Source organism: Diadema antillarum, unplaced genomic scaffold (assembly GCF_040938485.1).
Source record: "Diadema antillarum isolate AM-2024a unplaced genomic scaffold, OU_Dant_1.0 seq00001217_RagTag, whole genome shotgun sequence".
NCBI classification, from domain to species: Eukaryota; Metazoa; Echinodermata; class Echinoidea; order Diadematoida; family Diadematidae; genus Diadema; species Diadema antillarum.
The window spans coordinates 356,741-376,542 of NW_027272009.1; the positions used below are offsets into that span (position 1 = coordinate 356,741).

Here is a 19,802-nt window from a genome sequence, read left to right on the forward strand (position 1 = left end):
AAAGAAGACGGAAGAGGAGGAGCAGGAGGAGGAGGGGGAAGAAGAGAAGGAGGAGCAGGAGCAGGAGGAGGAGGAGGAGGAAGAAGAAGAAGAAGAAGAAGAGGAGGAGGAGGAAGAAGAAGAAGAAGAAGAGGAGGAGGAGGAGAAGCATACCCACAAACATGATGTCAACAGAGGTATACTATTAACATGAACATGACGAAACAAAAATCATTGAATTGTCATTCCCGCAGATATCAGGTGAGTTAGATTTTGACAATTCGGACACAGTTTCAACTCATGAGGACATAATTACGTGGATGCCACGACCCTGCTCACCAAAGTTGTCCCAGGTCAATGTCTTGACCATGACTAAAAACAAACAAACAAACAAACAAGCTGAAGGACAGTGGTCAACTTGCTTGTAACAAGCTAGCGGAGCTGGCGTGCGTGGTCCGGTGGTAGCTGTAGCATGATCGCGGAGCTCGAAAGGAGCAATTGAAAGGATTGCTAGATTTCGCACTAACAGTGACAGAAGAAGGACTTTTCTGGGACATCTAGAAGTCGTGTATTTCACTGAAGTCAGATGGCGGAAAGTGAGGATAGATTTCACTATGTGTACAGCTGTGACCTCAGTGCCAACGTTCAGATTAAAATGTGAGTAAAACGTTACACAAATTTTGTCAATGAGGAACTAAAGTTCCAGTGGTAGTCTGATCTGTCTTTAGTCCCATATGTTCAAATGCACGTTTGTACACTTTTAAATGGTGTTTCTTCTTCTTCACGATTAAGAATGATTACATTTACAGGTACTAATTTAAATGGATACAGTCCGACCGCTCCTATCCATCCGGCCTCCCTTTATCCAGATATCTCTAAATCCGGGTGCAATCTCGGCGTGATTTTTTTTCCAATGTAGTAATTAAGGGGGGGGGGGGGGGGGGGGGCGGGGGAATGGGTTGTGGGATTTCAAACTCAAACAAAATTCCTAGTTACACAAACTCACATTTAGGGCCTAGGCTAGGACCCTACTAAAATTAGACTAGACCTATTAACTGTTTATTTATTATTCCCAACGTAATTAACATAAATTCACATCCAATTTTTATCTAAATAATATGCATTCAGACATTCACTATCCCCAAATCACTGCCAGAACGTGGATAGAAAACTTTTCATTAAATCTGGGCACGGTGGTACAGTGGTAGACTTTCTACAGGCAATCGTTCATTGAGCAAATTATCAGAGAGTTCTGGGCAATCATGCACTTTACGGCCTAGACCGATGGTATCTGTCTCTTCATGGTGGGCTTCTATACCTATCTGACTTTGGGACATCTATGATCAGCCCTCCGTTCAGAGACAGATCTGCTCGTATCACTTTGCTTTGCAAAATTATTGATCAGCATGAAGCAATAAATTTTCAGCTAAAAATGCCCTCAAAAGGGCATTTCAGCCTCACTAAATTAGCTCTACTGCTGGAGTATCTAGGCCCAATTTACTAAGTCCTATTTGATGTTTGCCTTACAGATTTTATCCGAAAGTAAAAAAGATCAATTTTTTTTTTTCTTTTTTTTTGCACAGGTCTGTCAGCTGTCTTCCAGAACACAGCACAGTACAAATCAAACTACTGCACATGCGCACAGCTACCTGCAGTTTCAGATGAGCAGCTTGCTTCACTCGCTGGCTGGGATTGGCTGGTATCTCTTAGCAAGGGATGGCCTTGGAATTTAAAATAATCCCTTTTCATACTCTCCCTCACTTTCTCTGCAGTGGAACTCTCGAGGGCAAGAGAGAGCGCCCGAGTTACAGAGAGCTGTTAGCAGACCCACAGCTGAGGTTCTCCGGGCTGTATGAGGAAAAGTGCGCTGACCTTTATGTGACCTGCCAGGTCTTTGCAGATGGTAAGCCCTTGACCCTACCAAGGAGGACAGCGTACAAAGCCTTCACTACAAGATGGAAGTAAGTATAATCCATACATGCATACATTTTGTACATTTCAAGCTGAAGTTGTCAGTCGTCTTTGTGATTATCTGGACAGGGCTTTAATAAATCTGTAAATTCCTGTCGTCTACTTGTCTGTTATTTGAGCGTTGGATTAATTTTAAGAATTATCTTGTACAATCAAAACAAATCAGCGAGTGTGTTTACTATCAATATAGTTCAAAGTATTCTCTCATACTGAAATACTTTTATATCTGTACAGATTTTTTTTTCTAAAACCTCTGTGGATTTTCAGTAGTGTCTTTTGTTTTCTTCCTGAACAGATGTTTTAGAGTGAGTGCCACTTCAGGTAGCATATTAGTTTCATAATCCCTCTTTAGTTTGTGTGCATATAGGAATATCAAAATCAAAATTTAATAAGAAAGTCGCCATTAATATAATGTGAGCATAAGTCCAGAGAAACAGAGCTAGTTGAGCATTTTGTTTCCAGTATTTATTCATAGAATATTGTGAGCAAACATTTGGATAAGGGCACTATAAAAAGCATTCGTTCACTTGTCCAAATGGGCATTTTGTACTTTTAACTGTCCTGTGTATGTTTCAGGCAAGTGCCCACCATGTGCATTTGCACAACACAACTTAACTAATACAATTGGAATTAACGTGTAAATGCATTTTGAAGCGAAGTTATCTTTCAAACATACAAAAATTGGCAAGCAATAGTAAGAGCCAGGTTTTGCAGACTGCTTATCCATACTTTCATCAATTTGAAGGGGAAATGTTGAATCTTCACTACATATGGAAATTTCTGTCTATCAGTGGCACATATACCAAAGTTCACTTTGTATGCATCATTTCATTTGCCTTTCAGTTGGAATGAATGGGTCACTCTTCCATTAAAATTCAGTGATCTTCCAAGAAATGCCCAGGTAAGCTTACATGTAGTCTCTTTTGATATCGCATGATAGAACAATATGGAAAATCATCATTCTTCAAATAGCAACTTCTTCCTATCCAAAGTTTAAAGAATCCAAGAATTTGTTGAAAGTCAAAGCTTTTTGTTTAGTATATGAAGCACATTGTATTTTACTATGTTTGTGTTGACTTATTAGCTTTAAAGCCTAATCTCCTTCACACCAAGTAGTTTCTGAACTTAAAAAGATTTATTTCTCAAAATCATGCTTACCTGATGGTTGGCTTGCTGTGGTAGTTTTCAGAAATGAAGTGTTATAAATCTCTTGGAAGCATGCAAGAGTCTTGAAAATATAGTCATATCAAAATCAGACAGTCTTTGTCAGTGACCTTTACAGGCTCTTTTTTTGATAATTGCAAATGTTTTTCTCTGTGCTGTAGGCGACATTTACTATCTGGGATGTGTATGGTTCCAACGATGCGAGGCCAGTGGGTGGAACGACTGTTTCTCTTTTTGGAAAGCATGGGTATGTAGCTGTTGTTTCCTTCCCTTTGTATATTTGTTTGTTTGTTTGGGTTTTTTTTTTTTTGCTACTGCTTAATCCCTTTTCATTATCCCTTCCCCTTCCATACCAGACAAGTATAGAGAGAGTAAACTTGTTATTTATAAACGTGTAAAGAGATGGAAACAGATTGAATTCTTAATGAATAAACTGACAGATAGATGGATGGATAGACTATCATATAGATTGAAAGAAAAGTAGAGCGATAGATACAGAAATTTTAAATAGATTATGTATTTGGGAGGGGTGGGAAGATTCTCACTGTAATTCAATTTGTATATCATACAATTTCAATATGTGATACTTTAGTTTCATTTCATCTTATGCTTTGGTAGCTTGGATGCTAGTTAGATGAATGATGTTATATTAAAAAAAAACTTTTTAAAGTGTGAAAAGTGAGAATGGGCATTGGTTTGTCTCAAGCTGCGCCTTTGATGATCAAGTGTCCTTTGTGACATGCCTTTTGTGCATTCCGGCACTTGTTTGCAAACAAAACATTGAAAGTAAGCTTTTCATGTATAATATAATTTTTTTTTTCTCCTTTTTGACATATCACAGAACTTTCCGAAATGGCATGCAGGACCTGAAGGTGTGGCCTGGCGTGGAAGGGGATGGAGCCACTCAATCCAAGACACCAGGCAAGCTGGCTGACCACAATGACACCATGGCACGACTGGCCAAGCTGACCAAGAAGCACCGTAAGGGTCACATGCTGAAGGTGGACTGGCTTGACCGGCTCACATTCAGAGAAATCGAGATGATCAATGAGGTAAACTATTTTGACTTGGGTCACATACGGCCTTCTTAGACACATGAACGGTATCAATCAATATTAATCAATCAAATCAATAAGTTAGTAAAATGAGATTTATGCAGATATTGACTCGATTGGTTGGACTGTGGAAGCATTATGATATTAAAATATATGACATTTCATTGTAGAAACAGCCTGGTATGACATCAAGCTTGGCTCCTTCACTTCTTGTTTCAGAAGAGATGGTGTGATAAATGCCATCGTCAGTAAGGAACTCTCTCTCACTACAGCATTTCAAATCCTGATGTGAAGGCACCTGAGAAATGCCTGACATGATGAGCAGCATAAGATTTTCATGTTTATTCTCTCTGAAATCTACATATAAGAACGTACAGATATATTACTGATCCCATGCTCATTTTCAGAGCATAATCACAACATTTACGCAAACATTCCCTCGTTACAGACATCATGTCCAATGCTGGTTGTTATGATCAGTGCCTTCCAATGTGAACAAATGAGCATATTACAGATGTTTTTAAAAAAGGAACAATGTGTCTTTTGAGGTATGGGTCTTCTTCAGTTTGTCTGCCCTCTGGGCAAATGAAATTGAATGAATCTGTAGATTCCCATCAAGACAGGTTCAATTCCTGCTGGTTCCTTTTTTTTGCAACATGTTTGTTAAAAATGTAGATCAGCAATTGCGATCTTCCAAATTTCATTTGTACAGAAGGCAAACATATTGAAGAAAACCCATACCTCATATCTTCACCCCATTACTTAATAATCTTTTGCTTTTGTTTTACATGTCTTTTGTTATGTACAAAAATATTGCAAGCTAATGGATAGATTAAACTTGAAATAAAAGACAAATGTGTTGCTGGAAGTATATCTTGTGTGAGGGTAACATGTCAGCATTTCGTGCGATATGAAAGAGTAACCATGTGTGTATCATTTATCTTTGAAGAAAGAGAAACGAGACTCAAACTTCATGTACCTGATGGTGGAATTCCCTAGGATTCACTACAATGATATTGAATGTGCAGCTGTTTACTATGAGAAGGTGAGTTTACACATACAAAATGTGTAGTCAAAATTTTTGTCTGGTTACGTATTGCCAAAGGGTATACTGTCCTAATATGTTGCAGGATTGAAGATTTTTGTTTTTCTGAGAAGTCTTGAATAAAAAGACTTAAAAATTGTGTATCGGTAAGTTTGTGCACAAGTACATGATGATGATTACTGTTATACATGTATAATCTAGATTAATGTTGTCTTTACTAGGAATGTTATACTCATTGCTACCATACTACCTTTGTAACTTCTATTACTGCTATCCTCCTCGTCAGCAATATTATCGTCATCATCAATATCACCACTATTTTCCTTTGCATTCAATGTGCCTAAACATTGAATTATGATTGTTCAGTATTTTTTCTACTTTATAGTAACATTCGCGACATGAAACTTTCATGGACTGGAGCCGACTGCGTTTTTTTGTGGCATGAAACTTTCACGAATTGCCACTGGCATTCAGTGCATTGTGTAGACAAAAACTTTTCCACGCATTTTATTTTTGCAAATCTTGGCTCCTTGCGAAATTCTTGGAAGTTTTATGTACACAAAATTGATTGGTTTTACAATAAACTACAAGTGACTGCATGTTTTGACTGTAGGTCTACCATGCTAATTGACACCTTGAGATTGGAATTGAATGTGTTAAATGGTGAAAGTACAAGTCTGTGCATTTTTGCCTCTCCAGGATGCAGAGGAGACAATATGCACCAGAAATTATGCAGAGATTGTGTCTGTTCCTGATCCTGAAATGCTCATGGTGAGATTTTTGCCCTTCAATTATACTGGACATGTGTACATGCTTATCAAGTACAATGTAGATGTCAAAGGTGTTCACAGTCGATATCCAACATGATCAATGTTAGTACGTTCTAAAAGTGCTTCTTGACTGTGATTTATTAGTGAAGTACGTAGAGTGGCTTGTCTCAATTTTGTAGAGAAAACATTTCACTGATTGGAAGCGTGAATGCTAAATCACCTTTATTGATTGTCAAGTTTGACCTTTGATCAACGTGAAGGGATATTGAAGACTGTAATGTATTTGAAGGAGTCCAGAAAGCAGATGATTCAGAAATAAATAAAAGAGTCAACTCATGAGTGAACATACTACTTGAGAAGCTTACGCTAACAGTGTGTATTGGATTGCACCTGTTTGAAAATCAGGGAGCTCATGAACACTTTGTAAAATTTACATTACTTCACTTCCAAACTGTCTAATCCTGCTTTTGACAGTGACATAATTCAACATTGTTAGTTTTACAGGAGTTTTCCTCATCAGACTTGTCACATTGACCAAATGGTCTCTTTCAAATCACCCAAATGGTTTCTTTCAAATCACCTCATTCATGCTAAAAAAATGTAATGATAATATAAAAGATAAACTTATGTTCACATGAAAGTTACTGTAAAACGATCAAGCACTTTCACGATATATTCCCTCCTACTACAGGGATGGGAATTAGGAGTAAATAGACTCATGTGTTTTTCGATACATGTCTGTCGGATTTCCATGAAGTTGACATGATCATTGAACTGACAAATTCTAAATGTCCCTTCAAATGTGATACAGTTGTCATAGAGTGGACAATCACTTGCATCAATTTATATCTCTTGAAGGAGCTCCTATGTGTTCCAAACATTTCCTTCACCACTCAGAGTTACAAAGTGAACAAAGAATGAATAGAAGCATGCTTTATGGGAGCAAATTTTGAGACTTCAAATTTTGAGACTTCAGATTTTTTTTTTCTGATCCTCTTATAGGAGAATCTGGTGGAGAGCAAGCACCACACCCTGGCCAGAAGTGAGCGTAGTGGCCTTTCAGACAGAGATCTCAAACCCAATGCCTCAACCAGGGACCAACTCAATGTGAGTCAAAGAGGTCGCTACACTCATCCCGATGTCGATGATGTCGGTGATAATGATAATTGTGATGTTGTTGATGATGATGATGATGATGATGATGATGAAGATTAAGATTTGGAGTTGCAATGATTGATTGTTATGATTATAAAGATGATGGTTGGGTAATGATGATGGTAATGATTACAGAGATTAAGATGATGATAAATTACCTTGGTATGATGAGGGTGATGATGATGACAAGAGGTGCGATAACGTGGAAGCTAGGATGATGTTGGTGGTAAAGTGCTTTGGACAAAATGCATATGGATATCCAACAAGTAGCCAAAGCTTTATTGATTTTAATTGTGCTGAGCTAAATTTTCGTCTGATTTGTTTGAATAAATATTTATTTGTCCCTACTGAATACAAATTTGCCTTTTGGGTTCATTATCTACAGATAGGCCTGAAATAAGTCTTTTGTTGTTATATTTCATATTCTAAACCTATTTCTGTGCTCTTTCTGCAGAACATTGTGGGCTACGGACCCACCAAGCCCCTGACGTACGAGGAGCAGGACCTGGTTTGGCGACTCCGGTTCTACCTGACCAGCCAGGGCCCCGCCCTGACCAAGTTCCTGCGCTGCGTCAAGTGGGACTCGTCCCATGAGGAGAAGCAGGCGCTGGAGCTGTTGGGGCAGTGGAGCCCCATCGATGTAGTAGATGCCCTTGAGCTCCTCTCCCCACAGTTCAGGCACAGGGCTGTCCGGAGGTATGCTGTGTCGAGACTCAGGCAGGCCAATGATGAGGTGAGTGGCTCAGGCCCCATGCTCCCCACTCAGATGGTCATCTTTACTACATGTACATTCCTTATTTTTCAGGAAAAGGGGTATCTCGAAGGTATCTCGTAGGGGTATCTCGTAGGGGCTCAATTTAAGGGAAAAAAGTCCTTACAAATAGTAGAAATAGGGGGTCTTTTAGTATTTTTTCTCGAAATATAGAGTTTTAAAATCTTTCCTGAACAATCTTGAAATAGGGTCCTGAATAGGGTTAGTTTAAACCCCTGAAAATTTGAAAATAGGGGTAGTGCGGCTTCTTGGTGTTTGTCCCAGTTCTTCCAAATGTGCTTTACTGTACATGTGTTGCTGGAAAGTATGCCATGCTGGCCTTCGTTTTGCAGGACATAATAGCCACATGCGCTGCGCATACATCACGCTGCTTGTGTGTATGCTAGCAGCCTTCCCTTCCAAAAGCCTGTGATAAGTGGGTCTAAGTCCTATCCAATTTCCACTCTTAAAATGGGTGTATGCATGGGGGGGGGGGGGGGGGGGGGGGGGGGGGAGGGGCAGGGCTATGGCCAGGTTGTACAACAATTGTACCTACACATTAAAGGTTACTGCAGTTACTGAGGGCTGAGGTCACATGTCACTTTGTAAACTCAGTCGTTATCCTAGTGTGACAGCTCCTAATATCAAATTAAAAAAAGTCCAAGCTGATTTGTCTGTTCTTTCAGCTCATCAGAATCAAGAGTTCAAGTGAGCTACTGTGATCACTCTTTGTTGTGTCTTGTGTGCAAGGTGTCTTGTCTGTTGTCTGGAAATTTTTACATGTTTGTTTATTTATTCTTTTTTTTAAATGCATGGTAAAGCTGTGTGTTTTGTACTTCATTTGTCCAGACCCAGAAATAGTACACCCATGCTGTACTGTACAATTGTATTTATATACTTTTTCAGTGAAGAATGGCAATCAGTAAATGTTTTAATGATAAACAGAGTATTCAACCCATTGATTTTAAAGACTACGTTTATGGACTTGAAATAGAGAGACAGAGTTTTTGGTCAGTGAGTTGGAAAAACCCATACTAAATGCGTGCATGACACACTTTGTGAAATCGTGAAATGAATGACAAAATGTATAAAACTCAACTCTCAATGTATAGAACTTATATATCAAAATTTACATTGATTTATTAATGAAATAAAAAAGTACTTGTAACCTTGCCATGGAAATATGCATAAGACTTCCAGCTAAGTTTTGTTGTGACAAGTTGCTATATGGCTGTAATTGGTGCTTGTAACTTAAAAAAAAATTCATTGAATGTAGGAGTTGATGTTGTACCTACTACAACTCGTGCAAGCTCTGCGGTACGAGGACTATGATGAGATCAAAGCTACACTGGAGGCCACGGCTGCCCGACCACGCAGCGACGTCCATATGGCACCAGACTACCACGTAGTGAGAGAAAGGTAGTCATAATCCTTTAATCTTTTAATCTCTTAATCTAATCTGCAGTTACTGTCACTGTCTGTCTTTCCCATCAAGAGACCACATCTATGTATAGTTTTATGAGGAGTTATTGCAGCTCAGTCAATAAGACCCACGATCATTAATCATGATGTCATGGTTCGAGTCCCCGGCCGCAGTGGTTATCCCCAAGGCAAGGCACATTATCTTCATTGTCTAGTCCTTCGAAGGGGACTGGAAGCTTTCAGCCCTGTGGTTGCTTGTTGTTACGCTCTCAATGCTTCCTTTGCCGTCATGTAAAACCATGTAAATTCTAATCTAATCTAATCTAAATCGAGAGACCAGATCTTGACATTTAACAAAAATGAAAGCAGCTCATCATCTTGAAAATTTTATTAAGTTCAAATTTATGAAATTCTTGCATCGAGTTGTTTTTGTCGCAACTGATTGACAAATTGCCCTACATTGACGTAAATAAGCGCTGAATTGATCAGTGTTTTAGTAGTAGCCGTGACAAAAGAAATCATTGGCATACATACTCAAGCAGGATTTCGAACCTATGACCTCTTAATTAATGGACAGGCGTCTTATCCACTAGACCACCGAGCTACCACACGACAGCCAGTGCTGGCTCTAGTCCTTATGGCGGGCAGCGGGTACTATGTAATCATTTAAAGTGATGAAATTCTTGCGTCGAGTTGTTGGAACGTTGACATTCTGTTTTCAGCCTCTTCATACTGTGAAGACTCTTGTAAAGGTTTCCAATGGTATATGATAGGTCCCACATTATTTCCATAGACCTATGACAGAAACAGTGAAAAGCAGACCTGTGCACATACACTATTATGAGAAAGTCAGTTTTCCACTTTAGACGCAGTTTAGTATATGGGAATAAATGCATTCGGACAGAGTGGGGGTATTCGATTTACCTTGGTAAAGACTGAAAAATTTCAAATTGGAATACATTCCTGGATATGAGATTTTTTTTCAAAAAATGTCAGATTTCATATTTTCAGCCAAATCACCATTACTGTAGTGCAGGTTTGTCAGGTTCAATGTCAGTGACTGTGTGAGGATCACTATATGCCCAGTGGCAAGCAGTTCTGAGGATTTCAGTTGTGTGTATCCTAGATTATCTATAATAGTTTTAACTCACGCACGTTGAGCTGGTTCTGATATAAACCTCAAATAAAAATGTTTATGAGTTTCTCTAAAAATGTAACATTCCATGTTGTGACAGTTTTGAATACTGTATAAGAATATATTCGAAGAATTTGGCATGCAGAAGTAGAATTTTTTTTTTTTTTTTTGGACAGGCTATTTGTGAAAAAGAGATCTTGTACATAGTTTCCTGGAAAACAAGAAGGGAGAAAGATGTGAAATGTCATATCTTGTATGGGTGCCAGTTGTGATATGCAAAGAGATGTACAAAGTTTTTTATACTCCTAAATATGTTCATGTGTTCTTGGTAGAGCTTCCAGTCACAACACAATTCCCCATCCTCTAGCGGAGACACCAGAGTCCCCCACTCCTCCAGTTGCACCTCAGGATGAGGGCCAGGACCAGGCAGAAGCTGAGGAGGTATGTATCCTCTTTCTTCTCCTCCTCTTCCTTTTCTCCCTTCTCCTCTCCCCCTCATACCGCCCCCCCCCCCCCCACTTCCCCCTTCTCCTTCCTCTTCCTTCACTATTAATATTTATATGGGTAACAATTATCATTTACTGTGAAACCAGAAATTTTCTTGTGTGTGAAACTTTCACAAATTTTGCGAGGAGGCACGATTTGCAAAAGTGAAATGCACGCAAAAGTTTTTGTCTACACAATCCAGTACATGCTAGTATGCTTGTAATTTTTCAAGGTCTGCAATTTGGGAATGTTTCATTCTGCAAAAAAGGCTGTCAGCTCCTGTTTGCCAAAGTTCATGCCATAAATGTCTCTGGTTTTACAGTGGTCTGTCATACGTGTTAAAAGGACTGTACAGTACTGGTTGAGGTGAGGATTCAGCTTGTAACGTTTTGCGAGATATTTAGAATCTACTCTGTAAAATGTTAAAGAGCATACAATTCTAAGGGGAATCAAAAGTTTATTTGATAAAAATCGGTTTTGAAATGACTGAGATATCTGAAAACAAGGTAAAACAAAGAGATTCTAATAAAAGTTGTGGCCTGTCAATTTTATTAGGATCGCTTTTTGGGATATCTTAGCCATTTCAAGACCAATTTTCATCAAATAAACATTGAATCCTTCTTGAAATTACTTTCTCTTTCATATTTCATAAGAGTTTTCTCATGATCTCACCAAAAAATGTTATAAACCTGACATTAGGTCTCGACCAAAACTATACGATCCCTTTATTTCAGTTAAGGAAATAATGTAACCTACATTACAATTCTCAGTGAAATGGTGTATTTTTCCCCATGTTTTGCATATATGTGACTTTTATTTTACTCTTGCCCTCTGCATTACCATACAGTGCAATCTTGCCACATTCCTGATCGAGAGGGCGTGTTGTAACTACACCTTAGCCAACTACCTGTACTGGTACCTCCTGGTTGAGAGCGATGAGCAGGATACGGTTTCCAAGGAAAACCGCATCATCGACATGTACAAGTCGGTGCTGAAATGTTTCAGCCAGGCTCTGAGCAAGGTACGTTCCCTGTCTAGTTGCATGCAAGCGCCTCTGTAATGCCTCAATTTCCGTTCGAGGACCAGGAGGATATCATTTCAAATTTGACAGAAAAGGTTTGAATTATTGAAGTGTCCCAACCTGTCAGTTCTTGTCTTTATTATGATGTTTGTATAGGTGCTTGTAAAGATTTATATGAAGAGTTACCATCCCACAGCAAAGAAAGACCACACAACTCATTTCTCACTCTCATCTTTAACCAGTCTGGTGTTACTATGAGCAGTGGGAACCAAGTTGAGTGTTTGCATAAACTGTGCACTATTTGAGAAGTGCAGAGTGTGTACAGTGCTGTGATATTCAGACTGTAAAAGAGGCCCAAACATATTTATGCATGGAAACAGGCTCATAAGTTTAAAATATGGCTTTAGAGTATCTTCTATTTCCCCCTCTATAGACCTTCTTGTTCTTGAATATCATAACATGTATATAGAATGTTTTAATGATACAATTATATGAGTAAACAGAAAGGCAAGACTGTACTGACTTTGGTATAGTGTCAATGCCTCTTTCTGGTGTGGTTGCCTGATAAATTGTGAATACCTTAATAGATTGAGAGAATCCAGCTAAATTAGCTACAGGTGTGAATGTTTGCCAGTCTGATCTTGTTACTGGAATATTGTGACAGTTATCTAATGATCAGGAACTGATTTCTGTTCAGTGTGGATAGTACCTTAGTACATTCCAGTGTCTGACATCATTCCATTAGTTCTTTTTGAGCGGATGCTACTCGCTTTCGTAGTCATGTGTGTGTATGTCATTTTTTTGTACCTATCTAAACTTATCTCTCTTTACCTTTGGCGATATCACTTGGCTGTTGCCTATGATGTGGCATATTTCTAGTTAGTTTGTCAGACGCATGCTGTGCCCTTTTGTGCTATTGATATCAAGTTGCACTCTACCATCTGAAAACAGGGAGGACGTGAATGCGTCCACTACCGGTCACTCCTGGTCAGACAGCATACCCTGACCAACCACATCTTGAATGTCATGAGGCAGGTGGCCAAGGAAAATGGCAACCGGAAGAAAAAGGTAAAAATCTTACTTTCTTGGCAAAGATATCGTACTACAGCCTCCTCTTATGATTTTTTTTTTTTTAAGGGGGGGGGGGAGCCTCAAATAGAATTTTACCACATTTTGTTAGCAATTGTCTGGAACACTAGAGGTGACACAACTTGCATGTAGTAGACATAATGTAGTGCCAAATTTCAAAGTGTTGTGTAACTTTACAGGCTTTCCTGACCATTTCATTTATTTTGTTGTTAAATTTCATATCAGACGCATTAATTTTCGTCATAAAATGCTCATGCATCAAAATGTTATCATTCAAAATCGTTTTTCACCTTTTGAATTAACTAATGCAGCAACAGAGTCTGCATCTTTTGTACATTTTAATTTATCAAATGCACTTTCATTTCTAAATTACCTCCAACAAAATTGAACACTATTCTGCTGTTGCTCATATCAATGTCAGTGTTATCTGATATATAGTTGTTGACCTATTAAGGATCAAAAGTGGGAAATGTTTTTTTTTTTCGTAACACCTAGTAGATATGTTGTTTTGTCATTTCATAGCCTTGATGTCTTTGCTCTCCCCACCTTGCCGTCCACTCCACTCTCTCCAGATCGAGAGGCTGCAGGCTCTCCTCAGCGACCACGACAACCTGTCGGTCAACTTCACCAACTTTGACCCCTTGCCCCTGCCCCTGCACCCAGAAGTCAAGGTTGTGGGGGTGATCCCGGAGAAGGCGTCCATGTTCAAGAGCTCCCTCATGCCCATCAAGCTGACCTTCAAGACTACGAATAACGAAGAGTACGTCGCCATCTGTAAGAATGGCGACGACCTGCGCCAAGACCAACTCATCCTGCAAATCATCACTCTCATGGACCAGGTATGGTAAAGGGAGAGGGGGGCTGTTTATTAGTCCCCCACCACATTCCCCATTAAAAGTTGACAAAGGGTGAATTTCGGATTAGTTTTGGGGTTTGTCAGTCTGATTCCCACAGAGAAAAACACAATGGATTTAAAAAAAAATACAATGATTGTGAAAATCAGAAGAATGATGGTAGTGAAGAATAGAAGAATGATGATGATGACAATGATGTTCATTTTGTTAATGGTGATTGTGCAAAGTTGACAGTAAATAATGTATAAGGATTAATTGTACTATTGTCTTGAGGAAAAAAAAAACAAAAGCTTTAAGCTAAGATGTGGATCTTGAGGGTAGGGTGGTTTGTTGCAGTGATGATGATGGTGATGATGGTGATAACTGTAAAAATGAAGAGACAAAGTATGAATGGAATGTTTTTTCATTATCATTGCATCGACCTTTGGTGTCATATATGTCCATCTACATGTAGCAGTGGAGAAGGACCATTTAAGAAACAAAAGTGGATTGATTCAGCTTATTGTACACTGTAGAATCTTCAAATCAACTATTTCCTGCTATCATAACATCAAGTTGTTTAAATAATACTAAGGTACTAGTAATAACAGCATGGTTAAAGACACCACTGGAAATTCCTTATAATCAGCATGCACCATTTTATGTGTGGTGAGATTGTATTCCTTGCTTCCAGAGGTCAACTAGAATTGTTTATGCATTTTATCAAACTTTTATTTCACACAATGGTGATTAAATTTTTGTTTTCTTTGCATCAGAAATTTTGCATTATGAAATCCAACTGATGGAGTTGTCAATGTACGAGTTTGGATTTTATTTGTCGGATGTTGCGGGAAAAGTAAAGGGAGTGGAGATGGATTACAGACCTAATGTTGAGAATATTTCCTTTTCTTTTCATTTTAAACTTACAGCTCCTGAGACAAGAGAACTTGGACCTGAAGTTAACCCCATACAGGGTCCTTGCCACAAGCAGCAAGAATGGCTTTGCACAATTCATTGACTCTACGGCTGTGGCAGATGTTCTCTCTCAGGAGGGCAACATTCAAGTGAGTTAGAAACTTTTTTTTTTTTTTTTTTTTTAAATCACCTGAGCCAAATCCCTTAAACAAGCTATTGTGACAGTTCACCCTCTGGCGTCTGTTGTGTACCGTCCATCGCCCGTCATACACTTTTTCACATTTTCATCTTTTTGACAACTGCTGGATTTTGAGCAAAAGTGGCAAGAATCATCAGTGGAGAGAGGGGATCAAAGCTTGCACAAATGATGGTGGTGCCCAATCGGAGTGCCCATAGGATGGGGCCCGAATAAGCAGAGTTATCTAATTTTCTTAACCTTTGATATTTTCATCTTCTTAAAAACAAGTTGCTGGAATTTGACCAAAGAATTATCAAAAAGGTGAGGGTATCATAGTTTGTACAGAAAGTGGTGGTGTTTCCAGAGGTGCCCATGGAGCTGGGCCCAAATAGCCCAGATTAGTTAATTTTCAGCATTATGTTACTTTTCATCTTCTTCCTAAAAACAGGGGCTGCATTTTGTCAAAAATTGATGGGAATCATCAATGGGGGGGGGGGGGGGGGGGGGGGGGGAATCATAGTTTGCACAAATGTTTTTGGTGCTTCCCCCTCCCCCCCACCCTCCCATTGTAGTTCATGACAACTTGAAATATATGTTTTAAACAGTATGATTTATTTACTCTTCATTATCATTAATTTATTCGCCTTATTGACTCTATTTCTCAAGGTATCTACACCCAAATTATCTTCCATTGCTTCATTACCACATTATACTGATAATAGATATGATGCCACATGCCTATTTATGTGAAAATTTTTCACAATTTTTCAACAGAATTTCTTCCGGAAGCACGCCCCAAGTGAGACTGCCCCCTACGGCATCAGTCCAGACGTCATGGATACGTACGTCAAGAGCTGTGCTGGATACTGTGTCATCACCTACCTCCTTGGGGTCGGTGACCGCCATCTGGACAACCTGCTGCTCACCAAGTGCGGCAAGCTCTTCCACGTGGACTTTGGCTACATCCTGGGGCGCGACCCCAAGCCCCTGCCGCCCCCCATGAAGCTGAGCAAGGAGATGGTGGAGGGGATGGGCGGAGCTGCCGGGGAGCAGTACCAGGACTTCCGCAAGATCTGCTACACATCATTCCTCCATCTGCGAAGGTAGGGTTGTTGTTTTTCTTTTTCTTTATCATTGTTTGTTGTAATTCCATGCAACTTTTTATTGTCTACTAAAAACTTATAGCATATTACAACTTGTTGACCATATACTTGGTCATTTTTGACATGCAATAATGTATCATTATATAGAGGGTGGGGGTGGGGGTTAACCCTGACAATCTTTGACCTTGTCGCAATCAGTTCTACCAGTTTAAGATAGCTGTTTGTTGGTCATTCGTTCACCTGCACATAGGGCTGCCAGATGCCAGTAAAGTTGATTGCCATACTGTTTTTTTTTTTTTCTTGACATTGATTCTTTTGCACTGCTGTTAACAAGACATTTGTTTGAATTCTTATATGTGCATAATACTGCTAACAGTTACGAGTATTATGCACAAATAAGAATTTAAAAAATGTCTTGGTATATCATCTAGGTATATTTATGAGAACAAATTGTACTAATGTGCAATAAACCGTGATTGTTCTCACCAGCCACCGACACTGTATAAAGAAAAGGGGGAGCTTTGCAACAGAAATATGTGTAGTTTCTGTGGTTATAACAGATCTTTTGTATCAATTCTTGGTAAATGAGAGCAATGTATGAAAAAGTTAGACAATCCACTTTCTTTTTCTTCAGTGAAATGCTCTAAGTGTACGTTCTTGTCACATTCCAGACATTCCAACCTGATCCTGAACTTGTTCTCTCTCATGGTGGACGCCAGTGTCCCTGACATAGCTCTGGAACCCGACAAGACCGTCAAGAAGGTAAGCACCATGCGGCATAAAGCCAAATCTGACTTGTCGGGGCACCTCTCTGTTGGCCCGCTGAGCACAAATTTTTGCATGAAGTGAAAATGTTGTCTTATTAAAGTGCATATTATGTCGACAAGCAAGTACATGTAGTCACGACTCACAGTTGATTCTTTGAATGTGGAATGGAAAGTTATAGTCTGGTACCTCTTCAAAATAAAAGGGCCCAGTTTACACAACTGTCTTGTATGGTTCAAATCAATGAATTCTTGTGTTGAGTTGCATTCTATTGCAACTACAGTTCAACCTCGATTATCCGGTCATGTCAGGACCGGCGCTCATCCGGATAAACGAATTGGCCGGATATGGGAGACACAATGTTAATGTATATAGCTGCCGTCCAAGCTGCCGTCCCAGTGAACTTGCAGCTAGGCAGGTAGCGTACCACGCAGCGGTGGTGTAATCTATGCTAGCCTGCGCCAAATTGTAGTCCCTTCTTCACAAAAATAAAGTATATCTTTATGTGAAAATCATACTTTTATTACCTCATTAGATATTGAGAAACCTATCATGCACATCTTATGAAATTAGTGAAATAGATCCATGAAAAGATGTTAAAGTCACTGTTTTTTCTCGATTTTTAGATGAAAAAAAAAAGTCCTTCACTGCGTGAACGCGTCCGGATAATAGAGATTTCCGGATAAAAGGATGCCGGATAATCGAAGTCGAACTGTAGTTGACAAATTACCATACATTGACGGAATTATGCACCAAATTAATCAGTATTTTAGTTGTAGTCATGATAAAAAAAAATCATGGACATACATTACGATCTCATGATCACCAGAGAGGTGTCTTATCCTGCCTGAGTATGTATGCCCATGACTTTTTATCAAGGCTACTACTAAAAACACTGGTTAGTTTGGTGCATATTCATGCCCTGTGTAGTATTTCTGGTATTTCTGGTGCTGCATACTTGATCCTGCAACAATTGTTCCAGTCTCATTTTCTCCATGGACTTAGGGTTAGGAATAAAGGTTGTGATGGGTTTTAGGTTTTGTTTGATGTGAGGTTAGGATTACGGTTAGGTTTATGTTTGTTTGTAGAATATATGTTTGCCTTGGCGTGCAGAGATTTCCTGGGAGCAATTGTCGCAGGAGCAAATGTCCTATATCTTGTGATTGACAGACAGGCCATTGTACCTGTGACACAGCTGCTGTACTGTATGGAATGTTGTTTGCAGTTTATAGCGATCTGCAAGGAGACTATGTAACTCATACATTCTTGTTTACAAACTTGCCTCAGAAACATAGCTGCAAAAACAAGTTCTCTGTGGGTGTGGTGGCCCTCCATGCGAGTAATAATAAGTCAAACATGATAAAGTGTGATATGAAAACACATCAGGAAACAGCGGTGGTATTTTGATTTTTTTTTTCACTGTTATGTACCCATATGGGGGGGGGGGGGTAAGTATATGCAATTGTACATTTGATAAAATTCCAAGATTTGGAAAAAAATTCAACTGAAAATCTTCAAACAGCATTGCTGTAATTTATTCCGTCTTATTTTTTAATCTAATTTAATCTTTTTTAATTTTTTGCATCAGTTGCAAGACAAATTCCGTCTGGACCTGACTGATGAAGAGGCAGTGCACTACATGCAGACCCTGATTGATGAGAGTGTGGGAGCAGTCTTTGCTGCAGTGGTGGAACAAATCCACAAATTTGCACAGGTATTTTTTGTTGATTTTTTGTTTTGTTTTGTTTTGTTTTTTCCCATGTCCACTCTTGCCAGGAATGCGATAACATTCCCCCCCCCCCCCCCCCAAAAAAAAAAAAAAAAAAAAAAAAAAAAAAAAAAAAAAATGTCACAGTCATCTTGAAATGAAGTAATTGTTGGTATATTTATATCCTGGTTGTTTCATATCTTGACCAGTTCTGATATCCCTAGCATAAAGGACAGAGGCATGGCCACATTGATACACAGGTACCTTTTATACACCTGTATCAACATTATGTTAATTTGGCAAGTCATCTGTGCATCAAAAAAAAAAAAATGTTCATCATACAGCTTGTAGTCTGCTCCTTTTTATCCTGATGATTTGTTCAGGTATTTCAGTCCTTTTCTGAGAATGGCAACTTTTGTAAGAGTACATGTACATCACAAAATAATGAGTTCTAGTCAGTGACCTCTATAATTCGTGGTTTATAATTGAACTGCATCTGGTACTCTAGCAAATGTCATTTGTTTTCAGATATCATAATTCATTACTGTCATCGATTCTCTTAAAAAAATGTGTTTTCATTGTTCTTGCTTGCAGTACTGGAGGAAGTGAGAAGACTGTTACATGGGAGCTGCTTGACAGGAGATGCATACAGAACGGTTCTTAAAGTACTTTGTTGTGTTTTGTATGCACTGTGAGTGAAATGTGTTCATGTACAGTGTATGGTGCTGTTCTTCCAACTCAAGGCAAAGTCTCTGTACCGCTAAAAAAAAAAAATAGATGCTGATAGATGGGAACCACGTTTGGAGGTCCACACCTTTTTGCTGTTGTGGATTTGTGATGTTGCCTCAAGTGTTGCATCTTACTGCTGTCCTTATTATGGCCCATTTCAACTGGTTGTGGCAGCATCCACAAAGATGTGGCTGCCATTCCTGCTCTACTGCACAACCTTTATTTCATGGAAAAACTGTCAACACAAAAGGGTAAGATAAGTGGAAAAATGGCTGATTCACCACCTATTAAAGGTTTGTGCAAACGGCATTTGGGGAGGTGTGATTAATAGCCAATTGAAAGGGCAGTACAGGCATAACAGTATTGGCATGTGTGACTGATTATATTAACAGTCAAGAGAGTTTGCAGCAATCACCACTGCAGTCAGGTGGTCACTCTGAACAGCTGGACACCATTCTGAGTGTTTAATAATTTAAACTGTGTTACCATCAGTATCAGTTGTAAAGCATGTGCAGTCCATGGCATACA

General features: G+C 39.1%; 1 protein-coding gene across 1 annotated transcript; it reads left to right on the forward strand.

Annotated features, from left to right (window-relative positions):
- Nucleotides 1-541: 541 nt before the first annotated feature.
- Nucleotides 542-19,802, forward strand: LOC139744895 (phosphatidylinositol 3-kinase catalytic subunit type 3-like). The gene is made up of 19 exons (XM_071655307.1): nt 542-636; nt 1,752-1,940; nt 2,794-2,851; nt 3,276-3,361; nt 3,956-4,166; nt 5,119-5,214; nt 5,914-5,985; nt 6,987-7,091; nt 7,594-7,872; nt 9,167-9,309; nt 10,780-10,888; nt 11,781-11,954; nt 12,906-13,022; nt 13,616-13,882; nt 14,806-14,940; nt 15,744-16,072; nt 16,744-16,834; nt 18,426-18,551; nt 19,140-19,802. Exons 1-19 carry the CDS (start codon nt 566-568, stop codon nt 19,152-19,154), a joined length of 2,673 nt encoding a protein of 890 aa, XP_071511408.1. The 5' UTR covers nt 542-565; the 3' UTR covers nt 19,155-19,802.

Bases quoted from the DNA above. Each gene is read 5' to 3' on its own strand.
- LOC139744895 (XM_071655307.1), top strand. From the start codon at position 566: ATGGCGGAAAGTGAGGATAGATTTCACTATGTGTACAGCTGTGACCTC. The intron at 637-1,751 runs GTGAGTAAAACG...CTTTCTCTGCAG, and splicing joins GCCAACGTTCAGATTAAAAT to TGGAACTCTCGAGGGCAAGA. The intron at 11,955-12,905 runs GTACGTTCCCTG...ATCTGAAAACAG, and splicing joins TCAGCCAGGCTCTGAGCAAG to GGAGGACGTGAATGCGTCCA.